The sequence below is a fragment of the Musa acuminata genome, chromosome BXJ2-8, assembly GCF_036884655.1.
Source record: "Musa acuminata AAA Group cultivar baxijiao chromosome BXJ2-8, Cavendish_Baxijiao_AAA, whole genome shotgun sequence".
Lineage (NCBI taxonomy): Eukaryota > Viridiplantae > Streptophyta > Magnoliopsida > Zingiberales > Musaceae > Musa > Musa acuminata.
The window spans coordinates 46,943,842-46,970,086 of record NC_088345.1 but is presented as its reverse complement, the minus strand read 5'-3'; the positions used below and the strand labels follow the sequence as shown (position 1 = coordinate 46,970,086).

The 26,245-nt window shown below is 36.9% G+C and overlaps 3 protein-coding genes across 5 annotated transcripts; 2 read left to right on the top strand and 1 right to left on the bottom strand.

Annotated features, from left to right (window-relative positions):
* The first annotated feature begins 4,736 nt into the window (after positions 1 to 4,736).
* Positions 4,737 to 5,956, top strand: LOC135619770 (fasciclin-like arabinogalactan protein 1). The gene has a single exon (XM_065122078.1). It carries the CDS (start codon positions 4,905 to 4,907, stop codon positions 5,736 to 5,738), a length of 834 nt encoding a protein of 277 aa, XP_064978150.1. The 5' UTR covers positions 4,737 to 4,904; the 3' UTR covers positions 5,739 to 5,956.
* Positions 5,957 to 8,861: 2,905 nt separating this feature from the next.
* On the bottom strand, positions 8,862 to 16,447 carry LOC135619769 (LRR receptor kinase SERK2-like). Of its 2 annotated transcripts, XM_065122076.1 has the most exons (13): positions 16,389 to 16,447; positions 16,168 to 16,231; positions 15,329 to 15,458; positions 13,670 to 13,802; positions 13,452 to 13,523; positions 12,299 to 12,442; positions 12,144 to 12,215; positions 11,940 to 12,005; positions 11,786 to 11,856; positions 11,513 to 11,653; positions 10,867 to 11,208; positions 9,598 to 9,992; positions 8,862 to 9,284 (listed from the first exon to the last, which is right to left on the bottom strand). In XM_065122076.1, the coding sequence occupies exons 3-13, from the start codon at positions 15,408 to 15,410 to the stop codon at positions 8,976 to 8,978; spliced, it is 1,827 nt and encodes a 608-aa protein (XP_064978148.1). In that variant the 5' UTR covers positions 15,411 to 15,458; positions 16,168 to 16,231; positions 16,389 to 16,447; the 3' UTR covers positions 8,862 to 8,975. The 2 variants fall into 2 exon arrangements, with proteins under 2 accessions (XP_064978148.1, XP_064978149.1); XM_065122077.1 differs by lacking the exons at positions 16,168 to 16,231; positions 16,389 to 16,447 and adding an exon at positions 15,817 to 16,137.
* A 5,086-nt stretch (positions 16,448 to 21,533) lies between these two features.
* Positions 21,534 to 26,193, top strand: LOC135619768 (uncharacterized). 2 transcript variants are annotated; one of them, XM_065122074.1, is made up of 6 exons: positions 21,534 to 22,568; positions 22,790 to 23,003; positions 23,398 to 23,497; positions 23,837 to 23,873; positions 24,351 to 24,612; positions 25,840 to 26,193. In XM_065122074.1, exons 1-6 carry the CDS (start codon positions 22,362 to 22,364, stop codon positions 25,902 to 25,904), a joined length of 885 nt encoding a protein of 294 aa, XP_064978146.1. In that variant the 5' UTR covers positions 21,534 to 22,361; the 3' UTR covers positions 25,905 to 26,193. The 2 variants fall into 2 exon arrangements, with proteins under 2 accessions (XP_064978146.1, XP_064978147.1); XM_065122075.1 differs by having other exon boundaries at positions 21,640 to 22,568; positions 22,880 to 23,003.
* Positions 26,194 to 26,245: the final 52 nt, after the last annotated feature.

The following is a 26,245-nucleotide window of genomic DNA, read 5'->3' as shown; positions in this document are numbered from 1 at the left end:
AGAAAGATATAAGCATTGGAGTAAGTACTTCTAATCTAATTCTTTCTATCTTCAATCAAAGGTGATAATTATTAATTTTAGATTATTAAAATAAAAAATTTTATTTATCTCATATGAATTATGAAATTTGGTAAAATATACGGAAATATGCTAGAGTCATCTACACGCTACAATAAACAATAGATGATTTCCTATTTCATTGAATCGTGATGGCATCATTGATTTAAAGCTTTAAATTCTTCGACGTTAATTCAAAACTCTTACGATAGATTTTAAATCCATCATTGATTTCTTATCAAAAGTTTCTTGTATTATGAACCAAATGAGATCTTCCGTGAAAATCTAAAAGATTATAGTATAAAAAAAATTTATGAAGTTTATTTTTAAAATTTGATATGATTTCTATTACTATTGAAGAAGCTAAATATACAAGTATATTGTCTATTAATGAATAAATGAGTTCTCTTTTAATTCATGAAAAAATAAATAAATATATTTCTAAATGAAATTTCAGAACATGCTCTTAAACGAAGATAGATCAGAAGAAGAAGGATAAAAAGTTTTCAGAATCCAGATCTGAAGAGAGATACTAAAATGATAAAGGACGAGGCCGATCAAATAAATATAACAAAGAAACTCATCGATTTTTTTAAAAAAAATTGGACATATTGAAAAAAGATTATTGGTAAAAAATAAAAATCCAAATGTCCCTCTCTGCTTTTACTGTAAAAAAATATGATCATATTAAAAAAAACTATTGGGATAAAAATTAAATAAATTATCATAAGGAAAATAATAGCAAAGAAAAGATGAAAAAAATATTTATTTTTAGCATAAAGAATATTCTAGATCTATTTAGTTTTTAGATAGTGGATATAGTAATCATATGATATAGGATAAAAGTTTATTCTAAAAACTTGATGATTCAGTTAGATTGGTAGTAAGGTTTAGATGAAAGGAAAATGAATAATTATTGTGAACACCAAATCTAGTAAAAAAATTATTGATGATGTGATATTTATTTCAGGTTTAAAATAAAATCTCAATAGTATAAGACAATTGATGAGAAAAAGATATTATGCATTTTTTACGATGAAAAATATTTTATTTATAATAAGAAAATAAAAAAAATGGATAGCGAAAGGATGATAAAAAACAAAGTGTTTCCCTTATTATTTTTGGATTTCTCCTTATATACTCTAATGAATCGACATTATGATATAAAAGCTATGATTCTCCGAATTTTTATGGATCTATACAAACTATCTTACATGACGAACATTTCAAAATTTGAACTGATAAGAAGATACTTAAGAACAAGGCTAAAGTTGATAAAAGTTCTAATGAAAAAAATGAAGAGACAATTGAACAAGCGAAAAATTTTGAATTCTATTTCATCTATCGCTAGTGAACCTATTACAAAGGTTGTCAAAAAAGAGAATACCAACAATGATGAAGATGAGACTAACAACTCCGAAGAAATTTTTTATGATGAACATTCAAAATGATAAGAAGTCTCAAGCATGAAGAGACAATAGTGACTATGACGAGTCTCGTAAGAAAAATAAAGATGAGTCACGAGTTCGAAGAACGTTAAAGATGTAAAATGCAACATCGAAGACCAGTTTGCTGATATCTTCACAAAAGCTTTAACAAATTTTTTTTTATTATAAAAATAATTTCAAGTTATAACTATTTGAATTAAGGGAGTGTGTTAAGATTAATTCAAATAGTTAATATTAGATAAAGTAAAAGATAAAATTTTAAATTTAAATAAATATATTAGGTTAAAAAGATTTATTTAGGATATGATAGGATTTTTTTTAATTATTTTAAAAACTTATATTTTATTTTTTAGTTAATATAAATAAATATTAATAGATAAATCCAGAAAAAAAAAACCTAAGATGAAAGTACTCCTTATTATTCTCTTCCATGTATTATAAATAAATAAATAAATAAATAAGAAGCAAACAGTCTTAACGCACATGGAAGCGAATCCAAAGCGTCGGTGGGCCCACCGCCTGCGCAGATGGCACCGGCACGAAGGACGCAACCCACCCAGACGGCGTTGTCGGCGCCGGCGATGCCGGATCGGCCCACGTCTCGTCCTTACCCCGCAAATCACCCATCCGCCGTCGCCATTCCTCGCCGGTGTCCGGATCGCAGGTCCGGAGGGCGACGCCACCCGCCGTCCCCTGCCGACGAGGGCAGAAAGCAGATGCTCGGCTGTCACTCCTGCAGACGATGCCGGAAGCACGTGCCGCTTGTCACTGCCATTTTGTCTCTTTCTTAGTCTTTTCTATTGACTCTTGTTCTATTATACACATGATTGAGGGGGATCTATATATATATATATATATATATATATATATATATATATATATATATATATATATATATATATATATATATATATATATATATATATATATATATATATATCTTAATCTTTTTTATTTCTATGTGATCAAAAAACTTATTTGATTGACTATTTTTTTATTTTTTTAATAGCCTCGTGTATATGACCATCAACTTGGATTTAAATAATTTGAATAAATAGTTTAATTCTATCAAATTAATGAGTTGATTATCTTATGGTTCAAGTGACAATATCAAATGATATTAGAGTAAAAATATTATTACTTTGATAGGAAAAAGATTATTCATGAATGGGACTTAAGATATGTTCATAGAATAAAATTATTATTATACTAAATCTTATATATATATATATATATATATATATATATATATATATATATATATATATATATATATATATATATATATATATCGTAGTGTCATATATCAAATTCAATTCAATACATCAAAAATGTGTTATCTATACTGTTAAATCACAAATGTTATAATTAAATTTTGGTTATCAGAGTTGAATCCTAATTGGGACTTAATATGATTTATTTTTGAATCGATCTCAAGGTAGACTCCTCCAAGTAAAGTTTAAACCATGTAAAACTACATTATGATACTCTTAATAATACTCGTATGAAGCTTAAATTAACAATCTAGTCAAATTGATCGGACTTGTTCTATCTCTCATGATGTATCTATGCACCTCTTCTTTTTATAGTGGGTGTTCTACTCATTCACTGTATGTTGTATGTTCGTATAATAGTGAGGGCATGAAATTCGATCATAAATATCATAAACTTTACGTTAAATCCGATATTACATAATTATCCCTCGCATGATAATTATTGGGCACAACTGATCCACTTTTCCATTTAAGAGAATCCACAAGACATTGATATGATGATAAATGGTCAATCAAGTGACATCGTTGTATCGGACATGTGGAGATGGATACTAATTTGGATTTGTTTTTTTTCTCTCAAGTCGATCTCAAAATAAACTCCTATAAATAAAGTCTAAACCTTGAAAACTATGTTGGGGCACTCATAACAATACATATATGAAACTTAAGTTAATAGTCTAGTCGAATAGATTAGACTTGTTCTACATCTCACGGTATACTAGTGTACCTCCTTGTGTGTTTTGGATTATTACACACATTCATTGTGTGGTTCGTATAGTAATGGGAGCATGAAGTTCTAATTATCATAAGTCTACGTCAAATCCGAGATTATATAATTGTCCCTCGTATTGTACAAAGTTAGCTTTTCCTTAAAGAAATTCTACAATATATTAAGATAGTGATGAATGATTAATCCAAGTGACTTTGTTGTGTTAAACATGCATAACCATTAGTGAGTTACATGGAATTAACATGTCACTTGTGTCGATCATGTATAGTCGGTTAGTCAACCACGTAATCTAACGGTGTGATCCAAGTAAAGCTAATTTATCAATGAGCGACACTAAAACATGAATCCCGTGATTTTTGCCCCGACGTATAACATGTTTAAACTATTTTACGAAAGAAAGTGAATCATATCCAAATTATCATATTATTATTCTTAAAAAAAAAATCATCCCCCGAATTACCAATCAAATATAATATATACAATGGAAGAGTGTCACAAGGACCCACGTATATTTAAAAAAAATACAAAATTTGTACATAATATTAAAAAAAATACGACGATTAATGTATAGTCAATCATGCAATCAATCAATAATTATATATGATGTGCTTTCTCCGAGGCTTGTGGTGAAAACAATGCAAATGGCTAAACAGTGCATTAATTACCTGTCGGCAATCTCTTCAATTACTTGTAAGGGCGAGTCACCGACAAAAGTATTATTGCTCAAGTAATAATACTATTTCATAATTTTTATTTGATTTTATGATATAAAGAATATAAATTATGTTCTATCATATGTTAAATATACTGATTGACTGCATTATAATTACTGTTGCATGCTGAGGAGGAGGAGGAGGAGGAGGTCGGTAAAAGCCAAGCCTGCAAGGCACCGGAGATCTGGATCTACCTGGAGGACACTGTTGCTGTTGCCCATTGCTCCTCCTCAGCTAATTTAGCTTCATCTCAGATGAACTCTTCCCTGAGGTAACACTAGTCTGATGATAGACATTACATTGTGGAGAAGACAGACGGCGATGGGACCTTTTGGTTCATCCAAATCCGGAGGTGGTGTCCTTCTTCCATGTGAAGCTCCCAAGTAGATTCACCTCTCTGTCACTGTTCTTTCCAACACCTTCTTCCCAAATCTGCCCTTTCTTTTTCCCACTGTTCATCTTTTTAGTTGAAATAATGCAATGTTTCCTCATCATATATTATTATTTTAGGAGGAGTAGATCTTAGATTGAAGACAACCAAAAGCCAAGCTTGCTGTAATAATATCATACAGTTGGGGCATTCACTTTCTGCTTTGCTTCCCACACTTGTCATCCCTGCCATCATCATTTTCTCCGCACTCAGCTAACATTCCTCTCTCTCTCTCTCTCTCTCTCTCCGACAATGAGGCGGCAGCAGCTCCTCGTGTACCAGCTCTTGATCTTTCCACTACTGTGCGTGCCTCTACCGGAGGCCTCCGGCACCGCCCCTAGCGGTGTCGGCAGGGTCATCCACATCGGGTCAGCGATCTCGTCCCTGGCGGCCAAGGGCCCTGCGGCAGCACCCCCCAAGCAGACCAACCTCACGTCGGTCATGGCGAGGAAGGGATGCGCTACCTTCGCGGGCCTCCTGGCCTCCACCGCCGACGCGGAGCAGACGTTCGTGAGCAACGTGGACGCGGGGCTCACCGTGTTCTGCCCCCTCGACCAGGCCATGAAGCCCTTCCTGCCCAAGTTCAAGAACCTGACCGCCGACGGCAAGCTGTCGCTTCTGCTCTACCACGCCATCCCGGTCTTCTACTCCATAGAGTTGCTGAAGACCGGCAACGGCGTCATGAACACGCTGGCCACCGACGGCACCGCCAAGAACTACAACCTGACTGTGCAGAACGAAGGGGAGCAGGTGACGCTGAAGACGAGGCTGACGGTGTCCACCATCACCGCCACGCTCATCGACAAGGACCCCCTGGCGGTGTACGCCATCGACAAGGTGCTGGAGCCGGCGGAACTGTTCAAACCGCCCGAGGCCCCCGCTCCGGCGCCCGCGCCGGAGGCGGACAAGATGGCGGAGGCGCCCAAGGCCAGGAAGTCAAGGAGGGCATCGCCGCCAGCACCGGCAGGGCCGGAGGAGCAGCCAGCGGATCAGAAGGCAGCCGACGAGAGCGCTGCCGGGAGGACTGGCGTGGCCGCGTTGGCGGCGGCTGTCATTGCGACGGCGGTGGCGGTGATTGCGGCCTGAGCTTTCTATCTTGCTTCCTGTTTTTGCTTTCGAGCTTTTGCTTCGGGAAACAAAATTAACATGCGCTTTAATTTTGTTTCCGCTTCTCTGTGTTTTGTGTGTTGGGATTGCTTCTAGCGATCGGTGTTGGCTGTTCTGTACTAAGCATGCGCTCTCTCATAGTGTACTTAAAAAGGGATAAAGCTCTTATCAATGGATTGCATTGTGATTTGTTTTTAGTGCATACACTCATAAAATTTTAATCAAAAAAATTCCATCCTGTTTTAAATTATTTATATATATTTATCCAAATCTTTGGATCAAATTTTTTTTTTACCTTCACCACAGGCCAAAAGATACAATCAAAGTTATCAAGAGATCTTCCAATATTTGCATTCATCTAACAAAACAAAAAAGCAGTAATCAAATGACCACATTTAGAGACCTTTTGTTTCACTTGAGTGATGTGTTCAGAAGATGGATGGCTTTAGACTGGGGAGCATGGAGGCTCCATCACAGCAGGGAGAGAGGTCTTCCACCCCCTCCTTTATGAATCAGATCTCTGCTTGTTTGGGATTGCAGAAATATGATTTACAACAACAATAAAATCACTTTAGATTGATGAGGAAGGAATTGTTTGTGCAACAGCAGGATATGGTTAGAATCTCAAATTAAAAGCTTCTTTCTTTGACTTGTATAAATTTCTGAAGGCATCTTTAGCTTCTTTGTGGTTCTTTGCTTCTGCTGCAATCTTATGAGGAATTAACAAAAGGAATTGCTTACTTTGAGGAGATTGGAAGGAAGGGGTCAATTGTCCCAAACAATTCTGTTCACAGGCAAGGGGAGTTCTTCCAAGTGGGACTGAAACAGAGCTTAGAACTTGAGCAAGACAAACAAAGAATGGCAAGTTTGGCATCTGAGAATAGATCAAGTTATGGGAGTGAAAGAATAACTATGAGCTATTGCAGAATTGAGTGATGGAAATGGATTCATCCCATAATAATTTGTCACATATCAAACAACCTTATTTCAAAGAACTTCTTCCCTCTAGTCAAAAGAATGCAATTGTGTAGTCAAACTTTATTACCAGTAGAGTCTCTCTCTCTCTCTCTCTCTCTCTCTCTCTCTCTCTCTCTCTCTCTGTGATGTCCACATCTGGGTGGGTCTTCACTAAGTTGAACAAGACAGACATGGCTAAAGTGTCAGATCTTTTCTTTAACCATGGACAATTTTATTTTATCATCCAATATTTCATATTTGGAAGGAACTGTATGAAGAGGAAAAAGAAATTGTTAATTAAGGATCATGTGTTCTAACAATCTCATATGTATCATTAGGGGTTTTTGATCTTTGTGTGGATAGAGATAAATGCTCCACATAGAGAGATTGAGGGAGAACTTTTCAGGATCTGTGATATAAATCATGTAAGAGTTTACAAACTCAAGTTTGGGCTAAATCAAAAGAGAATTCATCATTCTTACAAGAATTTGATTATCTCCAATCATATAATCCTTATATGCACTGTAACTAAAAACAAAATTAATGCCAAATTCCTGAATTATAAACCTGATCTGTGACACCTTTTCAAGCACAGAAACATAAACTGCAGGAAATGGAAGTGGTGGTACAATGAGAGCTCTTATTGATGGCCACCAACCTGTGTTGTGCAGGAGGGCAAGTTCTGCACATGTGCTTCTGAGTTCTGACAAGGCCTTTCCCTGATGATTGAGCTCAAGGAGAGTAGCAGAAACCAACACTGCATGACTCCAGCAAAAGAGATACAGCTGATGAGAAATATTTCTTTTGGGTGGAGAAAAGTTGATCCAGTCTTGACAATGACTGGATCAAAGTTTTGTGAAGACTAGAAGCAGAACATATGAATGAAATAAAAGAAATATGAAAGAAAAGGGAAAAATAGTAACATCAAAACCTTCACAAAGTTTACACTAATAGATCTACTGATTTATATTCCTAACATTTCCCCTCATGTCATCTGAAGGCTCTATTGATTTATGTTATTAATGATTCATGTATTTTGAAGTATAGTTTGTAGCAGAGACTAAAACCAAAAACAGAAAGCATACTGCAAAAATCAGAAACAAGGTCATTGTTGTCATTGGAACTGAAAACTAGAGTGAGTTTGCACCCCCACAGCACAATGATCTGTACCAAAGGCTTAAGAAGAAGTTTGACTCCTCAACAGTTTGCAGATATTTCCTGTACCAGATGAGCTCTGTTCAATCACATGCTATATATGCAGCTGTGGATCAATTCCCCTAGAGTTACCAAACACTATAATAATGTGAGTTCACAGGTTCTTTCCTAACAACTTTAGAATTTCTGATTTGTAGTAATAAAATCAAATATTTCTCATGTTATCAGTGAATAATATGATTTCAAATTTTACATTTCTCTCTCTTTATTTTTCATGATGTTTAATTAAGACTTTTGTGATCTCTGTCTACTAACTAGTGAGACTTTTGTGATCTCTGTGTACCAACCAGTGACCAATTTGATGCCTACTTGTTAAGTTTGTTGTAAATGATAAGGTTCAGTAGACTTATCGGTTCGATCATGTACCAGTGCGAAATATATATCTCGATGCCGATACAATTTATTATATTATTTAGGTAGAATTACAATGCATATTATTATAAGTGTGTTCCTATTCATCGATCGTTAGGTATTGGATCAATCTTTAGAACCTTGTAACCATAAATACCAAAATAAATCACATTGGAAGCTCAAAATAATTACATTGATATTCATGGTCAATGAAATATTCCTGGTTACCAATTTTGTATTCTACATTTCAATTTACTTATTCGAATCGATAAATAAATTATTACAAAACATCGATCGATAATGTGTCGATCTAATGTATTTAAAATCTTGCTAACCAGATCATCACACTTGGATATTCCAATATATCCAAATGCTTCATCATTGTACATTCATGTCATCTTTGAAGTCAATAACATTTTTTCATTATAGAATAAAAAAATTATACCCAATTATTTTAACCAAAATCACTTCTTCCAATAAAGACATTTATATAGTACAGTTCAGCAAAACCATTTGGAATTGGCACAAAAAGAAAAAAATGCAATTTGTAGAACAGATGGGAGGGATATGACAGCCAAGTAGAAGGATCCCTTTGTGTCCATTTAACCGCCAATTAATACACAACTGATACAAAAAGGAGAAGAGATCAAGTTTCTGTCTCTACTTCCACATTTCAAGTGTCAATGTCACATATCATCTTGCGCCAGAGAGTTCTATTGCATCTTGATTATACAATGAGTCCTCACCCCAATCAAATCTTCTCTGCAGCCTCTCATATTCTTGCCTGACCTCAACTTGTTGCCACTCTTCCCACCTCTCGGCCAGACCCTCTCCTTCTAGCATCCGCACGACTTCTGACATTGTTGGGCGGTCCTCTGGCGACGCCTGCGTGCAAAGAAGAGCGACCTGGATCATCATTTCAACCTCCTGGCCATCGTACTCATTGTTGAGGTTTCGGTCGACGATATCACCCAGTCGCTTTTCCTTTTGTAGCTTCTTCACCTGCATAAGAATCATGCAGGAAGTTGACATACACCATGAATGAAACTGACAAAATATCCATCTACCATACTTTGCTGCAGAAAAATAAAAATTATAATTAACAGAAAAGGCATTCATTTGGGCAAGCACCACCTACAGGAACAAATACAACCATAGATATACCATGCCCAACACACAGGAAGATATCTTTACTGTCCAGATGCTACAAGTGTTTAATTATTATTGCATCTATGCATGATTTAACTAAGAAAATGCAATTGCAACCATTGAATTGTAAAGAAAAAATGATAACAACCAAGGTAATTCAGCTTACATGATCAAGCAATAAAACATCATCTTCTTCCTCTAGGCGTGAAAAATCAATTGCACGCTGTCCTGTGACAAGTTCCAGAAGCATGATTCCATAACCAAAGACATCAGTCCTCTCAGATGATTTCCCAGTGGATAAATACTCAGGTGCTATGTGACCCATAGTTCCACGAACTTGAGTTGTGACAGATGTCTTTCTCACATCTACCAATTTTGCCAAGCCAAAATCACCAACAACAGCCTCAAAGTCCTCATCAAGTAAGACATTTGCAGCTTTAACATCACGGTGGATTATTTTAGGACTGCAATGTTCATGGAGGTACTCTAATCCACGAGCAGTGCCTAATGCCACTCGTTTTCTGGTAGGCCAATTTAATACTGGCTCCCCTGGTTTAAAATCTGCAGTCATCAAGACAGCAAGACTATAGTCAGAATCAAAAGTATGATGCATAACAGAATTCTGTGTTCAATACACCAAATGGTTATCTATAAATGATTTTATACTCATCCAGAACTTATGACATGTACCACTAAACATATTGACACATTTCCAAAGTGCCACTTGAGCTGCTAGAGGGCCAGATAAAATTATCACTTATGACATGTACAACAGCACTATTCACTCATGGGTCTCTTTGGAAGAACATAATCACTAATTTATCTAGTATAACAGAAAACCAATAAAATGATTAAGTACTAATCCAGTAAACAGTGTCCAAAACAACTCCATGGCATTCCTTACCGAAAACTAGTAGTTCTTCAATAGATTGCATGACTTTAAACATTGTAGCTCCTAACTTACGGACCACCAACTATCAAAGAGTCATTTCTATCTCTTCGCTGGAAGGTCAAAAAATTAATCTGACACCTGCTATAGCACCACCCATCAGTCTGATCAAAATGCCATGTGCACAGCTTAAAATTGTGCAACAAGACCTAGCAGAACTGAAACTAGACGTGAGCTTTTCTTCAAAAATGAAAAAGGAAGATTGAGGGGTCACGATGACATAGAGTTTGCAGAAAAATCATCAATTAATTGAAATAATTCCAACAGAATTCATTCTGTGCATACAGTGACAATATATCGATCTGAGATGAATGGTAGCCAAGACATAAAAAACATGTAAGTCACATAAAAATTTAAACTCACACGCATGGAGTAATTCCCAGTATCACTTTGATCATCCATTACTCAAGTTAACATGTAACAATATGGTGAATATGATGCATTAGTGGACACTTCAAGTCAGTAGTAACTAAAAAGGACTAGTACCTCGTAGACGGTATGCAACACTCAAATTTTGCATAAAAGGATAGACCAGAAGCCTTTCTGTTGGTGTCGTGCAGAAGCCAATCAACCTCAAAAGATTTCTGTGGACAGCTACACTTATCATCTCAACTTCACGTAAAAAGGCAGCTTCCCCTCCTGGACTCTCATAATCAGTCAACCGTTTGACAGCAATTTTTGTGCTATCTGGAAGCACTCCTTTGTATACTTTTCCAAAACCACCCTGTCCAAGGACATTCTTTTCACTAAATCCATCTGTTGCAATCTGTAATTCTCGATAAGCGAATCTTTTCAATTGTCCAAAAGCAATTCTACGATCATCTTCACCTACATATAATAGTGATGACAACTGATCAGGTAAATTCTGCAAGATGACAGTTCAGTGAACAAAGATTTATATTTACAATGATGTACAAGATGTTCTGACTACTAAGCCTTAGCCAGCACATGCAATAATAATGTAACAAAAAAGTAATGTATTTTAATGTATTTTATGCAAAAAATGATCAAGAACTAATGCTCGATTCTTCCTCTGCCCATCTCCAATTTGAATCATTGAATGTTGCAAGGTACAAATGACTTTTACTCGGAATTTTCAAAAAGAAACAGATACATAAATAAAATATGAAACCTGCAACATCTACAAACTCTTCTCGTCGATAGCCTTTCCTCCGGCTCTTGCATATAAGAAATACAACCCCTATAACAAGGAGTAATATGACACCTCCAACAATTCCAAGCACAATTCCTATTTTTGAATTTGGTGATTTTCCTGCCAAGACAAAAATGTATGGTCAGTTTTCTAGAACAACTTGCAAAACCTTATTTTATTTTTACCAAATAGTCAATTTTCCTGCAAATACTGAAACTTCAAATTTGAAGCCCAATGATGTACGATGTTAACCTTGAACAGACATGCTGGAAGCACAAAGGTGCTGCTGATTTGTACCACAATTCAGATTGTTACCTGTAAAGCTGCACCAAATAACCAAATCGGATATGAATACAAAGACTAGAGCACATGCCTGCCTGCATGCATTACAACAAACTGCTCATACTTGTATCTGGCTACTTGAAACAGTTCGTCAGGTATCTGTCCAGATAGGCCATTGAAAGCTAGACGACTGCCATGAACAGTTGAAGCAAAGAAGAGAAAAGAATGACTGCATATTATGCTTTTAAACAGAAAACAGAACAAAAACACTACTTTTACATTTCCCTGAAAATGAGTTGTTCATTCCACAAAGGAATTATATACTTACATGTCATTTAGTGCAGTGAGATTTGTAAGAGAATCAGGAATGTTCCCTGTAAGATTATTTTGACTAAGAATCCTGAGTAATGTCAACAAAGAAAAAAAAGTTAGCTTTGAAGTATGATTAGATGGTTTGGATAAGTCAATTACTATCCTACTGACAAAATCTGAAGCTTAGCAAGCTTGCCAAGGGAAGCTGGTATCTCTCCACTGAGACGGTTAATTTCCAAATCCAAGTTTGTCAAACTAGAGAGGTTTCCAAACTGTTCAGGTATTCCACCAGTTATATTGTTGCCAGGCAACGACCTGCATAAATTATACATCAAATAATTTAGAACAAGGCTCACTGGAAAATCAGACAAAAGTAGCTCCACATATGATAATAAGTCCGACCACTTCACACATGTTTGGTTAAGTGCATAATAAGTTATATAAGGCCAAAGGAAATGATGATATTTTTCCACATATGTACAGAATAACTATCATATCAATTGTTACTTCACCAGTCCCTTGATAAGTTGGTATCATGGAAACAAAGAAACAACAAAGGGAACCCCTAACATATATCTAGCACATAAGCAATGACAAATGATCTCTAAAATCAAACTGATCATCAGTGCAGGACAGGTTATGATTCACCTCAATTTTACTTTCTTCGTCTTTTGTCCTTTACTTTTCTTTTTCCAAGTTAATATTGTTCTTAATCCCATAAGTCATGGTACTTATATATGCAAAAAGAATCATGCCTAATATTTAGAATCTCTAGATGCTAGAATGTTCTGCAAGGCACTATTGTCATTCTGTTTATAATTTCTGGTTTGCACTTCTGTTTCTATTTTATTATTTACTTTCCTCTTTGCCTATATGTGTGTTTGTTGGGAGGTAGGGGTTTGAGACCAAAACAGTTGGCTTTGATTTTGAAGAAGAATTTTTCTTGCTATTTTTAACATGAGCTAGAGACGTCATCATGACTATCTCGCTTCATCTTAATTTAAACAGACAAAAATAATCAAATAAAAGAACTCCTCCTCAGCGAAGCATAAAGTTGAACTGTGTAGCTATGATAGGTTTCACTGACCACAGGTTGGCCCCTATCATCGAATTTGGCTTTACCAGGAGAATCATACCATACAATGCAAAGTCTACAGTCATGTTAAAAATGATCAAGGGTATTGATTTTGGTTAATTGTACATATTATAGAAAGACGAAAATGTTTGCAATGTATTCAATTCTAAACGGATGAAATACATATGCACATCACTGAACACGATACTACTAGCTTATTAAATGTTCTGAAATATAAATTATACTTACAAAACAGTTAGATACTGCAGTTCTCCAATTCTTGGTGACAAGATTCCATTAAATCCCATGGAAGACAATGTTCTGAGGCAACAAAAGTAACATATAATGAAGCAAATTTAGCATGCACACTCTGGACCAAAGAGGCCAACAGTTCATTACAGCTGAAGTTAAGATTCTAGATGATAAATTATATTAAGTCATAACAAGGTGCAGAACAAATGACATACACTTGAACAACATTATTGTTACTGTCACAGATAACAGAGTTCCATGTGCAAGGGTTGACTTGATTTTGGTTCCAATCAATGAGCTGATTACCAGTCGCATTTAACTTAATCTTCATGTCATATAATGCATCACCTGGAAATAGATCAAGATTACACATATGTCATCATAATTAATAGAATAAATATAGGGGAGAGAAAAACTGAAAATAGAAACAAAAGATGTGAAACCACAAAAAAGTATCTTAACCAGTTCATAAGAAGAAATATTTCTTTGTATTTTGTCAACTAACACAGATCCCTCAATCATCAGTTGTCACTTCAGAGAAATTTAAATTGTATATTGACCAACTCAGATATATGTAAAATTCAAGACGCATTAAAAACTGGAAATTTTACCTTAAAGTAGCATTCCAATAACATAAGGTTGCTGGATAGACTCCTAAGTAGCATCAAAGCTGCTAGAAAGACTCCCAAATAATATCAAAGTTGCTAGAAAGTCTTCAAAAGAAGAGGCAAAAGGGAAATCATGTAGAAAGGTACAATATAGTCTTTGGCTTTTCTGGATTGTCTTATTACTTGTTAAGTTCTGCCGGTGTGTTCATTTATATCTTAAAATCCAGTGACTCCTAATGGAGGAGGCAGATGACTTCTTTGTTCTAATTTTAAGTGCTGCCAGAGGCTACATATCCTGAATATCAGTTTTTGCACCAGGTCAGTGAAACTAGAATAAGTTATTTGTGTTCTGCAAATTCATGTTTGGTTGGTGAAAACAATCCTAAATGTTGATCAGCTTGTCTACCATGATAACCTTAAGTTCGATGTTTATGTTCTATGACATCTATGATTTCCCAAAACATTCTAACATGCTTACGTGTAAAACAAAGATATTGGCTATACAAGATCATGGCAAGCTGAAGTTGATTGAGAATGGAAGACATAATGAGTTACACTTTCATTTTCATCACTGGCTTATTATATAGGTGAATAAACCAGGAAAGGTATACAGAATGTAATATACCCAACCTTATAATCTTTATTTAGGTTGGCAAATCATGTCAGTGGTGAAACTCCAAACTTCCATGTAAGCAAAGAGGTTAAAAATCTCAATCCATTCTCAGACAATAAAAATCTAAAAAAGAAAAAAAATACAACAGCCAAGTAAGAACAAGTGCTTAATAAATGATTAACTACAAATAAGTATCCAAGCAGTCAGTCTAAAGCCAGTGGACATAGTTCCTCTTTGTATTATCTGCAAATGAATTGAATGTTTAGTTACTTCTAAGAGAAAAAATGAACATTGTGTATCAAACACTAATAGGGAATAGGTAGCATCTAGAGAGTCGTATATAAGTTGCAACATTTATAAAGTAATAAATCTTTGACTACTTTCTCAGATAACCAGAAGAGGGGACTTAATACATAAACGGATAACCTACAAAGGCCTGAAATTTTGTATTTAAGCCTGAAAAGGTTAAAAATATTAATCTCAGAGTAGAAACACGCACTTATGCCTCTTGCAAATAACATATACGCATATTTCTGTGTGAAATCCAACATTGCAGAGCATATATCTCACATATAGATATTAGAAGATAATCAAATTGACAAAATTAACGTTTTCACAACTTTTAAACACAAGTATAAAAGCAAGTGGAGCACCTTGACGATCAGATTCAACCCTGGATTGCAGAGATATCAACACACAGAGTAGATAAACCACCTTCATATTTCTAGATAGCATCGCCTCTTGCTCGTTTAATCAATTTAGTCGTCAGCTGAGGGAAAACCCCTACAAGAATAATTTCTTTTGTTACCACAGAAAGATTAAGTCTACTACATAGTAAATAAAGATACTCAATTAAAGATTCGGAGAAAGATATGTAGACATGAACGGAAAGTAGATGACCCTTAGGATGCGTGGCACGACCTCAGGCTTGCTCCGAAAAACCATTTTCAAGTTTGCAGGAAGCATGTGTTTAAAGATAAAGGAACTCAAATTTTCAGTCTTCTTCTTCTGGGTTTCACCCTTTTTTTCTTTTTCTTTCTTTGCCTTTTTCTTTTCATGTGAGATTAATTGGATTAGGAGGTTGCCGAAGTTTACAGAACAGCCAAAGAAGTCAATGCTACTATCCATATCTCACAAAGACCTTTTCTTTCTGCAAAGGCAATTTGGGGTCAGAACTATCTTCTTCGTCTTCTCTAACAAGCTGTGGCCTTTTTCTGAATTCCGCCTCATATTAACTCCAATAGATGCAAAAGAGAATAAATTCTCTCGAATACATACTTCCACCAACAACCACGCGTGATCTCAGAGCAAGAAACAATCGGCGAAACCGAATGTCCTCGGGAGGCGATGGAAAGGGGAAAAGGGAACGCAAGAACAAGCGATCACACATGATTTCTCGAGAGAACACATCCGGGATCCGGATTCCGGCAGCGAAAGAAGATTAAGCAAAAGGGGAAAGAGATCCAGCGGCAGAAGCAGGAGAAAGACACACCTTTGCCGAGCGATGCCCCATCCATTAATAGCACGACAGTGATCAGCTCCCCCCGACTTGAACCCTGCGCTGATGTACTTGGAGTTATGAGAGAGAAAGAGAGAGAGAAAATTGCTCTTCACACATCCGCTTTCACACGGAGGGAGAGGGCGAGGGAGAGGGAGAGGGAGAGAGAGAGAGAGAGAGATGCATTCACACATTCGTCACCCTTGAAAGCGTACCCGTGTGGAAGGGCAAACGAAAGCGGGGCCCACAATTTTTGCTCCGAAGTTCGTGTGGAGAAGTAGAGAGAGAGAGTTGCTGTTGACGCATCAATCGAACCCGAAAGCGTACTCGTGTTTGGCAATTAAAGGGTTGCTTATTTCCTCTCGAGACTCTGCGAGAGCAGAGAGCAGAGAGCAGAGAGCAGAGAGCAGAGAGCGAGAGTTGCTCTTTGACACGTCAGTATAACCCCTCCCCTCCCCCCCCCTGCAGAGAGCGAGAGAGCGAGAGTTGCTCTTTGACACGTCAGTATAACCCCTCCCCTCCCCCCCCCGGGGCCACTACCGTGGCATCCGAGGGGAAACGAAAGCGGGGCCCACATCTTTGGTTGTTATTTCCACTCGAGAACGCCAGAGAGAGAGAGAGAGCGTAGCCACTGACCCATCAGCGTCACTCGAACTCATACCCATGTGACAATTGGGAAAACGAAGCGGGGCCCACCCCCGGGTGTGCATCCGGGGAAACGAAAGCGGGGCCCACATCTTTGGTTGCTTATTTCCACTCCAGAACCCCAGAGAGAGAGAGAGAGAGAGAGAGAGAGAGCGTAGCCACTGACCCATCAGCGTCACTCGAACTCATACCCATGTGACAATTGGGGAAACGAAGCGGGGCCCACATCTTTAGTTGCTTATTTCCACTCGAGAACCCCAGAGAGAGAGAGAGAGAGAGAGAGCGTAGCCACTTACCCATCAACTACCTGTTTGGTTGCTCGAGGCGGTGGGCTTTCTTCCGGCAGTAAACTCCACCGAGTTCATCATGCCGGAGAGGGTTTTTCTATTTCTTCAATACTTCTAATATGATTTCTTTTTTTCTCTTTTGGGTGCAGACAACAGAAACTCCCCATCACATCAATCCGAATCAATTAACCAAAACCTCTTAAACAAAACCAAATCACAATTAATATTATCATCATTATCACTATTATTTTCTCTCGATCATATACTACATATATGTATACCCTAAAAAAGCGGACGGGCGCATGGAAAAAGGCACAAATCACGCACAGCAAAATTGACCAATGTTAGCAATGAAGACGATTTTTAATTATAAGCCTGTAAAATAAAAGGGGCATTAAATAAAGACAAAAGAAAAAAAAAAAAAAAAGTCACGCGATGCGGTCAATCGTGCGTCAACATCGGCGACTTTGACCCGTCTCTGCTCCAATCAAGCCCAATCAGGTCAACGTCATTTTGACCGTCCACGCTCTCGGCTGTGGTGACGTCTTGGCTTACAACTCACAGATCACATTTAGGTTCACAGTATCCATTCAAATCCGAGGAATTATTGAACATGGAGAAGAAATTGCTTTTGTTTGATTGCAAATCTGATCGCCTGAAGAATCCCTCATTGTATTTATGATCCGTAATTACAAATAATATGGTACAAACCTATGAAAAGACCGAACAGGAAGAGGAAGAAGGAGGGGAGGGATGAGCCCACCACAGCGTAAACTACTAGCAAGTGGAAGTGAGGCCACCCACCGACTGACTGCTGTCACCGGTGGTACTTCGAATGATCCATTGGAGCTCTTGGAATCCAATGAAGGAAATTTGTCACCTCAGATTCTGGTTTGGAAGACAATTAATGCATTCATGAATTGGGGGTAAGCACTGAAGACATCATATTTATTATTTGTGGAGTTATGTTCTTGTGGTCTGTGCTTCATATCTTATGGTTATTTAGTATCCAACACTAATAATAGTCTTTTGATGTTACGTTGTAATTCTCAATATAATAAAATCTGAAGTATAACCTAAGATAAGAATCATTATTACTATTATTCTTACTTGATTTAACTAAATTATTCTTTATATGTAATTTTTTTAATTTAAGTTTATTTATTTAATATGAAAATAAATTTTAAAAAATTTCTAACAATATTCTTTTTTTTTGTTTGATTCTTATATTATTTTTAGACTTGAGAATCGACTACGTTTCTAAATCTTAAACTCTAAATCTTTTTCTTCGATCCGTCATTTTTTGAGTTAGTCGATTCATTATATTAATTTTGCACTAGGTTATTATATTATATAATAATACTAAAAATCATAATTAACTAAAAAAATACTATAAAATATACATATATAAAAAATAAATTTTCGACTGCATCAAATGTTATAATGGCAAGTGAAAAAAAACAGCTTCACTTTAATAAACCCTATTGTGGTCAAACTCTCTCTCTCTCTCTCTCTACTTTTTTTTTTGTTGTTGTCATTGACTGGATGATGATGATAAAAAAAAAAAGACAAGTGGAAGATTTTGTGTTAAATTCAAGGAGTCAAAGATACAGCTAATAGATAGATGTTGGATATCTTCTTCTTTCTCTAACCAGATCTTTAATCATTCTTTTGATGGAATGTAATCAAACAGGATGAGCCCACCCCACTCACAATCTAGTTTGACAAAGAACCTGAAAGCATGGCATATAATAAGCCTTGTTAGATGGCATAGATCACACCAAAAGAATGCATCATTGGCTTTCATACTAAGAAGATTTAAAGGGTCCCTCTCTCATAATTAATTTGATTCCTGCTCGACTATTCCATCATCTATCTACCACCTCATATTTCATCTTAGCCTGCCTTTGAGCCCTCATCTGATGTGAGAGAAACCTCCTCATATGAGTTGGCACTTGTCAAAACAAAGTTTCAGTGAAGCCAAAAATATGTAGATTATGCTTTATATATATATATATATATTCTCATGACTTGTCAAAAGTAAAAACAAAGTGGAGCTATCAACATAAGATGAGAAAATTATTATAGATTTGATAAAGTGATAAGGATGATGATTTGTTAGGTCCATAATTCTTTAATGGAAGACAACGATATATAGCTCGTTATGCCTCCTCAACACACTCTTCTTTTCTTGAAGCCCATGGTGGTTTCCTTGATGTTGCCTAATGCTTTATACATTATGGTTATATTTATATGATTGTACAATTAGAAAAAAAAACATAGCATTTTTTTTTGTGAGTTTAGTTTTTAATGTTAAATCACATCAAAGAAAGGAATCTCGAAAATTTATCCATAACAATTGTAAGATGATGATAATGAGCATTATTATTATTATTATTATTATTATTATTATTATTATTATTATTATTATACACTTCATTTTTTGGTCTTTATCCCTATCGATTTAAAACCCTACCTTAATTAATGGATTTCCTAATCCAATTTAATATGTGATGATTTATCATCCACCACCTAAAGAAACATTAGGTCGGCCTACACTCCAAAGAGTTAATCTCACAACCTACGACAGTGGCTATCAACCCAACCCAATCCTACCACAAGTGTAGTTGCTATGCTTAAGATATAGCAATATGCCCAAGTAATGTCAAGTTGATTGCATTGATATTCTTCTCAAATATAAGCCTTTCGAATACTATTCATATTATCAACATTGCTCGTTAAGGATGATAAGCCCAATTTGAAGCACTTCTTATAAATGTGGCCCACTTAGATATCAAATCCGACTTGCTTATAAAGAGTCAACTTAATTGTAACCTTATATAATAATTATCAATAAAAGAAAAATGAATCATTCTATTATTCATATATAATACGTAAAAAGGTTAATATTTTTGACTTTACACGTGCTAAATATATTTAAATTTTTAATTATTATTTTTTTTTAAGAGAACAAGTGAGGAGACATGTTTTCTTTGAATATGTTATTGATTTAAAATCATGAAAAATAATTTTGACATGACTCTCACAATCTATCTATAAAGCCAATGTGGTCAGTATCAAATAATTGCTTTTATCATAGAGTGGGTCTTCTCATAAATTATATCTCCTCTTATTAAGGGAGACATACATGTGAAGTTGTAGCCCATGTAGTTGTACCTTTTCACATATATTCGATAATGTTAGTCTAGTTTGATTATTCCCACTTCGATAGCTCCAAGACATTAATAATTTGAACAACATAATCTCCCTTTTTTTTTTGTTATATTGATGAGTCCAAGAATCATTTATGGGTCAATCATAATTTGATTATCTTGTTTCTCTTCCAAATGAGAGATAATGAGTTTTTGTTTGTTATATATTATAACTAAATGCAATAAGGAAACATAAACATATAAAATTTGATTTTATTAGTAATATATTTTTTTTTCTAACTTATCATGACTAAAGGAGATTTATTAGTAATATATATACTTTATTAGTAATATATATTTTTTATTAGTTATATATTATAACTTTAATATTAGTTTATATATATATATATATATATATATATATATATATATATATATATATATATATATATATATATATATATATATATATATATATATATATATATATATATATATATATATATATATATATAAAGCATATACAATGTATACATATACTTATAGAAAGCATATTCCAAGTAAAATGGAAACTCATGTCATCTCATCTTTAGTTAGTATATGCTTTGTATAATCTTTACTTGCAACACACATCAATGTTTTTAGGTTCAGGACTTGGAGTTGACTAAACCTTTTAACTCAAATGCAGAGAGAGAGAAAGAGAGAGAGAGAGAGAGAGAGAGAGAGAGAGAGAGAGAGACCAACAAAGCACTGCCCAGAAAGCAATATGAAAATGTTTGACCAACCCCAACCCATCATCATCATTCAAGCTGGCAAAGAGGAGGTCTTAGTTGGTGGTGGATTATGGCTAGCAGAAAGGTTGATATCATCACAGTGCAGCAAAAAAGAAAAGGAGATTAAGGTTCGTGGAGGTGCTGTGCATCGACTGATCTGATCTACCCATTAAACAATGTTACCACCATCGATGTTCACGGATGAGAGGTCGTCTTCTCCGTGGCGCATTACCTGTCATCAGATGCTTCTTCCTCTTCCACGATGAAGCTTATGCACGTGCAAGCGAGCACGTGCGAGGCTGGATAGCGACAGCAGGCGTGTATACCGGTGGACGGAGGTGGAAAGCTTTGATGACAGGCGGATATCTGAGTGGGAGACCCATCGGCACACCCTGTTTCAGCTGGAGTTGGGCCCCTCTCTCTCTCTCTCTCTCTCTCTGGTCGAGAACTCATCATCCTCCTCCTCCAAAGATGAACACCTGCTAAGCTCGTAACGAGAGGTTTAACCTAAGGTGATGACCAGCACCCACAGTTTTCTGCGTGCCGTCACCCAGTTGCTTGTCTCCAAAGAAACAAGGAGTTCCACAAGGAGATAGAAGAAGAGTGACATGAGAAAGGGCAGTGAGGGCAAGCAAGCTAATAATCAAATGGAGGACACCGGCGTGGGGGGGGCCACGCCCTACCGAATCAGCAGCATCTGTTGCCATGGACGACTCACATCCTTTGTTCCATCTATGTGGAGCACTTGCAGCACAGCAGGAATTCGCCACCGATCTTTTAATGCACCTTCGCCCTTTCCTTAGCTACAAAACAAGTGCTGAACATGCCTTTGTTTCTTTCAATATTGTTTTACTTCCTTCAGCCATCATCTCTCTCTCTCTCTCTCTCTCTCTCTCTCTCTCTCTCTCGCTCTTATACAAGGAGGACAGTAACACGGATCGAGAGAGAGAGAGAGAGGGGTCGTGCAGCTGTCAGCCGATATCCAAAACTCTCATACAGCGAGGAAGTCCTTTGCACCAGTTGGTTCACCATCCCAGCCTTGTTAGATTTCCCCATCACCACCACCGTCATCTCCTCCTCTATATCTCTTTAGCGTTCCTTTCTATGACTCTAAGGGTCAAAGAAGAGGAAGGGAGGAGTACACAAAAAGGAGACGGAAGATTGCGTCCGTATGCAAGCAAGATAGATAAGAACATATAGTCAACCTTCCATATTTCGTATGAGACTCAGCCTCCTGCTCGCCATATCGAGGCTGTCACCTCTTCCTTGATTTCCCCGTGCACAGAGAACACGAGATAAAGGGAAGAGGAGGCGGTCTTACAGCCGCGCGTATGGCTTCCTCTTCTTCTCCTTCGACTTCCAGCCCGCACTATCGGTCAAGGTTTGGCGACACAACCTTGACCAAAGTGTTTGTGGGTGGATTGGCATGGGAGACTCCCACGGCGGAGCTCCGCCGTTTCTTCGAGCAGTTTGGTGAAATCCTCGAGGCCGTGATCATATCCGACAAGATCACCGGGCGATCCAAAGGCTATGGCTTCGTGAGCTCTCTCTCTCTCTCTCTCTCTCTCTCTCTCTCTACTGTGAGCTTTGTTTCTTTGTTTGCTTGTCGGTTTGTCCATCTCTTATTGATCCCTTGATCCATCAACAGTAATATAGTACTGATATTTTCCTGTTATTTATCGCATTCTGTGTACCCTATCTCATCATGATCCATTACTACCTTATTTATTGATCTCTTGCATCATGCTATCCAACGTAGAGGTGGAGAAGGACAGTGTGTTCTTGGTATCGTTTTGCTTCATGCGTTTCCACTCTAACATCCGAGGCTACAATATCCTGGGATTGGCAGGTGACCTTCCGCGACCCCGAGTCGGCGAGGAGGTCAGTGGTGGATCCCAACCCGGTGATCGACGGCAGGCGAGCCAACTGCAACATTGCCGCTTTGGGGAGGCAGCGACCCTCTCCACCACGAGGTGTGTATGATATAATGCGTTGTGCATTTCCCACAACACTTGGACAACAGAAAGAAGATGGATATACTTGTAGATGGCTTAATCTCTTACTTTATGCTCTTCATCTTCTTCTTCCTTTCTTTATATCGATCAGCTAAATCATCTAAACCGAGAAAGGTAATGGCCGGTGCAGATACCTCCATCAGATAAAAAATACTAACATGCCAGCTCAAAGGGACAGCTTGCTGATCCAAAGCAGGCATAGGTCTTGATGATGCTTGGGCAAAATGGGAGGCGCCTGAATCGTTTGTCATTGATTAATCATGATTAAGCTGCAAATTTGACTTAAATGTGGTTAAATCTGCAACCTTCTCTTACATTAATGGCTGGCTGCTTCTAATCATCTGGTCCGCAGGGAGGAGCCCAGAAGGGAGCATGTACCGGCAATACAGCAGAGTGCCAGCCCAGGTGGCCCCCGCTCCTCCAGCCCCAGTTGTTTACCCTTCTCCCTTCGGGTGAGTCCCACCATCTGCAGCACCAATCCAAGGCATGTGGACCGCCTGGAGAGCCCATTGAATGGATTGGTGGCAACTCCTCCTCTGCACAGTGTGAGGTGGTGGTGGTGGCTTGTCTCAGGCGCAGTTAATGCCTGTCATCCATCCACGGGGACCCATGTTTGGCACACATTGATGCTGGCCCACATACAAACCCTAATGCAGGGCTTTCTGTCTCTGTCCTCCCAAAACCGCAGCCTAATTCACACAAAATACATCAAGTTCTCATGCAATGTGGTCTGTTCATATGGTCTTCAACATGTTAATCTCAGTCTAATGGTTATTGCTGTGTCCGTGCAGGTATGTGGCCTATCCAGCTGAGTATGTATACCAACAAGTTAGTGCTTCTTCCTTTCTTCTGTGTTTCTGTTTCTGCTAAAACTGGAGAGCTGCATTTTGATGCAGATTTGGCTATGATATCAAAAGAACTTGTATCAGTGCATGGAAAATCCAAGAGTTCAGAGTCTCAACTTAACTTTGTTAAACTGCTAAAGATTCTACCCAAATTTACCAGAAACAGAGCACAATGCCAACTTGTTTGGATATAATCTAGCTGTTATCATACAAGTTCAATATAAACCATGTTTCCCCAGCATGTCTTCTTGAGCAATATAAAGCTTGTGTATGTTCAATTTTTTATTTTGTATTCATCTGAAAGTAAAATCAACCATAAACAGTCTAACAACTGCAGAATATTGATATCCAAGTCTGTTCTTTCATACAGTCAGTCATAATTGGTTGAATAATAGCATAAAATATATTGATAGAAGCTATCTTTTTTTGTTCCCTTTTTTTTTATGGATTGTGCAAACAGACTGCTGTGTACAACCCTCAAATGGCATCCTACTACCATCAACAATTGTATGGACCAACTTCACCACCAACTGTTGGACATCCACCCTACCATTGCCCTCCAATAGGGTACTTGCAAACTGCTAGGGCAGGTTTTCCTTCACACTACATGCAGTATCCTGCACCCCACATGGAAGGGACCTTCATCCCCTCATCTTCACAGCAGTATCCATTTCAACTGCAGCCCCCACCACATGCAAGGCAACCCCTGAACACTACAGAAGGTACCACACTTTGTCTTCTATATCTCTGCATTGTGACTTTTTTTGTAAGAATAAAGTTACTTTTTTTCAAAGAGATTTTGATACCTTAAACACTTGACATACTTGATTGACATGATTGTAGCAACAAGTTGCAGTGTTTTCACTAGTTGAGAAGTTACTCATCTGGCTTCATATGTTCTTTTCTTATATATTCTTTTGAAAGATCTTATGTTGCTTTTCACAATGTGAAAAATCAGCTTGAGTTAAAAGATCCTAGTTGATTGACATGATTGTAGCAGCAAAAAACTGCAGGATTTTCACTAATTGGGAAACAACTGATCTGGCTTCATGTGTTCTTTCCTTCTTTGTTCTTTTGAAAGATCTTATGCTTCTTTTCACAATGTGAACAATCAGCTTGAGAATTTGAAACATCTAAATTGATTGACATGCCCGTAGCAACAAACTGCAGAATTTTCACTAGTTGAGAGGCTACCCATCTGGCTTCATATGTTCTTTTCTTATTTATTCTTTTGAAAGATCTTATGTTTCTTTTCACAGTGTGAACAGTCAGCTTGAGAATTTGGATCTATAGAATGTAAAGGGTATTGTAAATGATGCAACTTCTCCACAAAATAAAAGCACAGTTTGGGAAGACATTTTTTGGGATGAACCAAATGATTAATGCTGCCTCTTTATATAACAAATTATTATTTATGTGTGTGCTTCCAGAAAGAAGGAACAAAAAAAAAAAATACTTACCTAAGTGATCATTCTTGTATATGTATCAAAAAATCTTAAGACAGTAATATAAAATCCATCTATGTTATATTTTCTTACAACTTTAGCACCAATACCTGCAGAAACATATGAAGTTATCCTGTAATCTTGTTAAAAACTCACATCAGATCAGATTCATAAGCTAACAATTAAAAAAGTTATGACATAGTTATTGACATGTTTTAAGTAGTATCAACCACAAAACTTCATGCAGAAACAAGAGTACTTTTTGCAATAATTCAGCTGTTATTTGTATATATGCTCTACACCACTTCACATAGTTTCATCAACAATATCCCCTGGTTTTCATCTACATTAAGCCTGCTTCTCCATTATTGCTAGCATTCCTGGTCATATTTGTAACTTTTGATATCGATTAATTTACTGTGACATTTCCAACCTAAAAGCACTGTGTCATTTTCTAAATCAATTGGATTACTAACATTTTTCCTATCTCATGAATTCTAACAGGCTCACAAGCTCCTCAGCAACTCTCCACACCTGGAGCAGACTCTGATGATAACCAGGATGCTTGAAGGTGGCAATTCTCATCCTTCAGCATAACTTCTGCTCATCAACTGATCACGACGAACAATAAAACAAATGGACTGAATAAATTGTGTCAAAGGTTTAAATCCCAAGTCTTTTTTCTTTTTTTTTTGGCATAAAAAAGACATTTCCAGGGCAGCTACATTCAGTGGTGAAACTACTTCTTGTGCCCTGTGATGAACACTAATCGACTCCAAACTCTTTCTTTATTTTTTTTCTCTCTAATTATTATTTTTGTAGAGCAATCATTCATTGCATCTCTAAATTTCTTGTGTACATGATCTTCCCACCAATGAGTCAGAATTTTGATGATGCATGCTGGACATAT

Bases quoted from the DNA above. Each gene is read 5' to 3' on its own strand.
- LOC135619770 (XM_065122078.1), top strand. From the start codon at position 4,905: ATGAGGCGGCAGCAGCTCCTCGTGTACCAGCTCTTGATCTTTCCACTA.
- LOC135619769 (XM_065122076.1), bottom strand. From the start codon at position 15,410: ATGCTATCTAGAAATATGAAGGTGGTTTATCTACTCTGTGTGTTGATA. The intron at 12,443-13,451 runs GTAAGTATAATT...TAATTTATGCAG, and splicing joins CTGCAGTATCTAACTGTTTT to GTCGTTGCCTGGCAACAATA. The intron at 11,857-11,939 runs GTATGAGCAGTT...TATTTGGTGCAG, and splicing joins TTTCAAGTAGCCAGATACAA to CTTTACAGGTAACAATCTGA.
- LOC135619768 (XM_065122074.1), top strand. From the start codon at position 22,362: ATGGCTTCCTCTTCTTCTCCTTCGACTTCCAGCCCGCACTATCGGTCA. The intron at 23,498-23,836 runs GTGAGTCCCACC...GTGTCCGTGCAG, and splicing joins GTTTACCCTTCTCCCTTCGG to GTATGTGGCCTATCCAGCTG. The intron at 23,874-24,350 runs GTTAGTGCTTCT...TTGTGCAAACAG, and splicing joins CTGAGTATGTATACCAACAA to ACTGCTGTGTACAACCCTCA.